Source organism: Salvia splendens, chromosome 4 (assembly GCF_004379255.2).
Source record: "Salvia splendens isolate huo1 chromosome 4, SspV2, whole genome shotgun sequence".
Taxonomy (NCBI): Eukaryota; Viridiplantae; Streptophyta; class Magnoliopsida; order Lamiales; family Lamiaceae; genus Salvia; species Salvia splendens.
The window spans coordinates 33,032,844-33,034,981 of NC_056035.1; the positions used below are offsets into that span (position 1 = coordinate 33,032,844).

At 42.6% G+C, this 2,138-nt stretch overlaps 1 protein-coding gene across 1 annotated transcript; it reads right to left on the reverse strand.

The window, feature by feature from the left end:
- Positions 1-219: 219 nt before the first annotated feature.
- LOC121801004 (protein GRAVITROPIC IN THE LIGHT 1-like) lies at positions 220-1,650 on the reverse strand. The gene has a single exon (XM_042200484.1). It carries the CDS (start codon positions 1,648-1,650, stop codon positions 220-222), a length of 1,431 nt encoding a protein of 476 aa, XP_042056418.1.
- Between the last annotated feature and the right edge of the window lie 488 nt (positions 1,651-2,138).

The following is a 2,138-nucleotide window of genomic DNA, read 5'->3' on the forward strand; positions in this document are numbered from 1 at the left end:
CAAACAGCAAGAGCCAAACTGCAGATTCAATAGGGAGATAGATACAAGTTGATTCATTTCTTCACTATTAAAACAACACAAAGCAAAAGGAGAAAACATGATCTATATTTTCTTCTTTATACAAGTATTACCAAAACCAAAACCTCTAACACAAAATATGCACATACACAAATCTTAATCAAGCAATAAAACCACACCTCAACACAATAAAACTGATTACTACTCAACATGTTTCAAATCAGTGAGATAAACTTGTGACTGAACAACAGTTCTCCCCACCTTGAAACCGGGCACAACCGTGAACCCTACACGCGGCCTAGTCTTCCCGGGGGGCAAACCACACCTACCCAAGACATCCTCCATGTACACCATTGAGAACTCCACCCCTCTCTCCACCTGAAATATCTCTACCACGGGCTTAAACGAATAAGCCAGCATGTGAAGCAGCCATATCGAGCTCGCTGTCCTAACAAACGACTCGTAGAACACACTCAACGACTTCCACGAATCCAACACCTTATCTTTCCTGTCTAGGTTGGTAAAGATGGAAGACTCCATTGTCGGATGAATGAGTTCTTCGTACTTCCTCCCACAAAACCGAGAGAACCCGCACTTCGGATTCTTGCTCACCATCTCCATGGGATTATTGGCAACATGCTCTATTAACTGCCTCAGATAATCACCATCAATCATAGAACTATTTTCGATTCGTTTAGTGCCATTAGCATTGGTGATAGTCTCAGAATCGCATAATCCAAAATCAGTTCTGTCGAAATTCTGAAACATTCCTAAGCAAACATAAGAGAGAAATGCATACCGGAAATGGCCCTTTCTGGTGTAATTCATACCTGAATAAACAGAGTTGGCTGCTTCTTCCAAATCCCACCCTGCTCTTCTCATCAGATCAATCAGCAATTTCACAAAACACCGCATAGATTTCACTGAATCACGCAGCATTGCCTCGAAAACCCTAACAGTCAGCATAACCTCCAAGCCCAAACCTTCACCTCCCTCTTTCAACCCCAATTTCTGCATCAATTCGGAATTTCCAGCCCTAATTCTGTCCAATTTTTTCCTCAATTCGATCGCTTCGTCATCCTTGACATCAATCTGCGACTGCTGCGTATTCACTATCGTCTCCAAAACCCTAAGCTTGCTCTGATTCTCCTGCACCTGAAATTCCCAAATCGACGCTGCAGGGAATACAAAACCGCCACTCAACCCCGGCCCCTTTCGCTTCGATTCCTTGTAAAAATTCTTCATCTCGGTCAATTTCTGCAGAATCGAGACTATGGACTTATCAGCCTGCTCGAGGGCGTCGTGGTCGATTTCCGGCACATGCGCCGCTTGAAACTGCAAATACGAAGCTTCAAAGGAGGAGAGAGTGGCGAAGAGAGAGGGGATTAAAGCCCGAATCAAGTCCGAATCCGAATTCTCCGGGCCCGAGTCTGGCTTGATGACAACGACTTTCTGGTGGGGGATAAATTCCTCGGCGGAGTCGAGGAGGAGCGTAACGTCGCAATCGGAGTCGACGGCGGTGTAGGCGTCTTCTTCGGCGAAGAGCTCGTAGGTTTTGGTCTTGAAAGCGAGGGCGAATTTCTGAAACATATCGGAAATCGGCGGCGGCGGAGCTCCCTCGAGTTCCACCATCTCTCGGGATTTATACATTTGAAGACGCAAAAATGTATTCTTTTCTTGCGAATTCCCCAAAATTTGTGCTTTGAATGAAGAGGAAGGAATGCGTGCTTGAACAAGCTATGATTGCGAGTAGTTAGTGGGATCTCTACTTTTATCATTTCTGCTCTTATTTTTATATCTTGAAAATTTATAAGTTTCAACTTTATAATAGTTGGGTTGTTGTTTTGATACCTACTTTGAACCAATTAGCATGCTATTACTAGTATTTCATATCTGAATCATATTACTACAAAATTGAATCATATAACTAAAATTGTTTTTTTTTTCAAACTCTATCTAATCTAGGATTCATAACAATTGTATAAGCAGCTGAAAATATGTAAATTAACAGCAAATGTACGTTGGAACAAGAAATTACCGTTATACGTACTCCCACGTCCCAGCCTAATTGAAACTTTTCTACTTTTGAACGGCGGAGGGAATATGTTTTTAGAGATTAG

Excerpts from the sequence above, each read along its gene's own strand:
- LOC121801004 (XM_042200484.1), bottom strand. The coding sequence starts at position 1,650 with ATGGTGGAACTCGAGGGAGCTCCGCCGCCGCCGATTTCCGATATGTTT.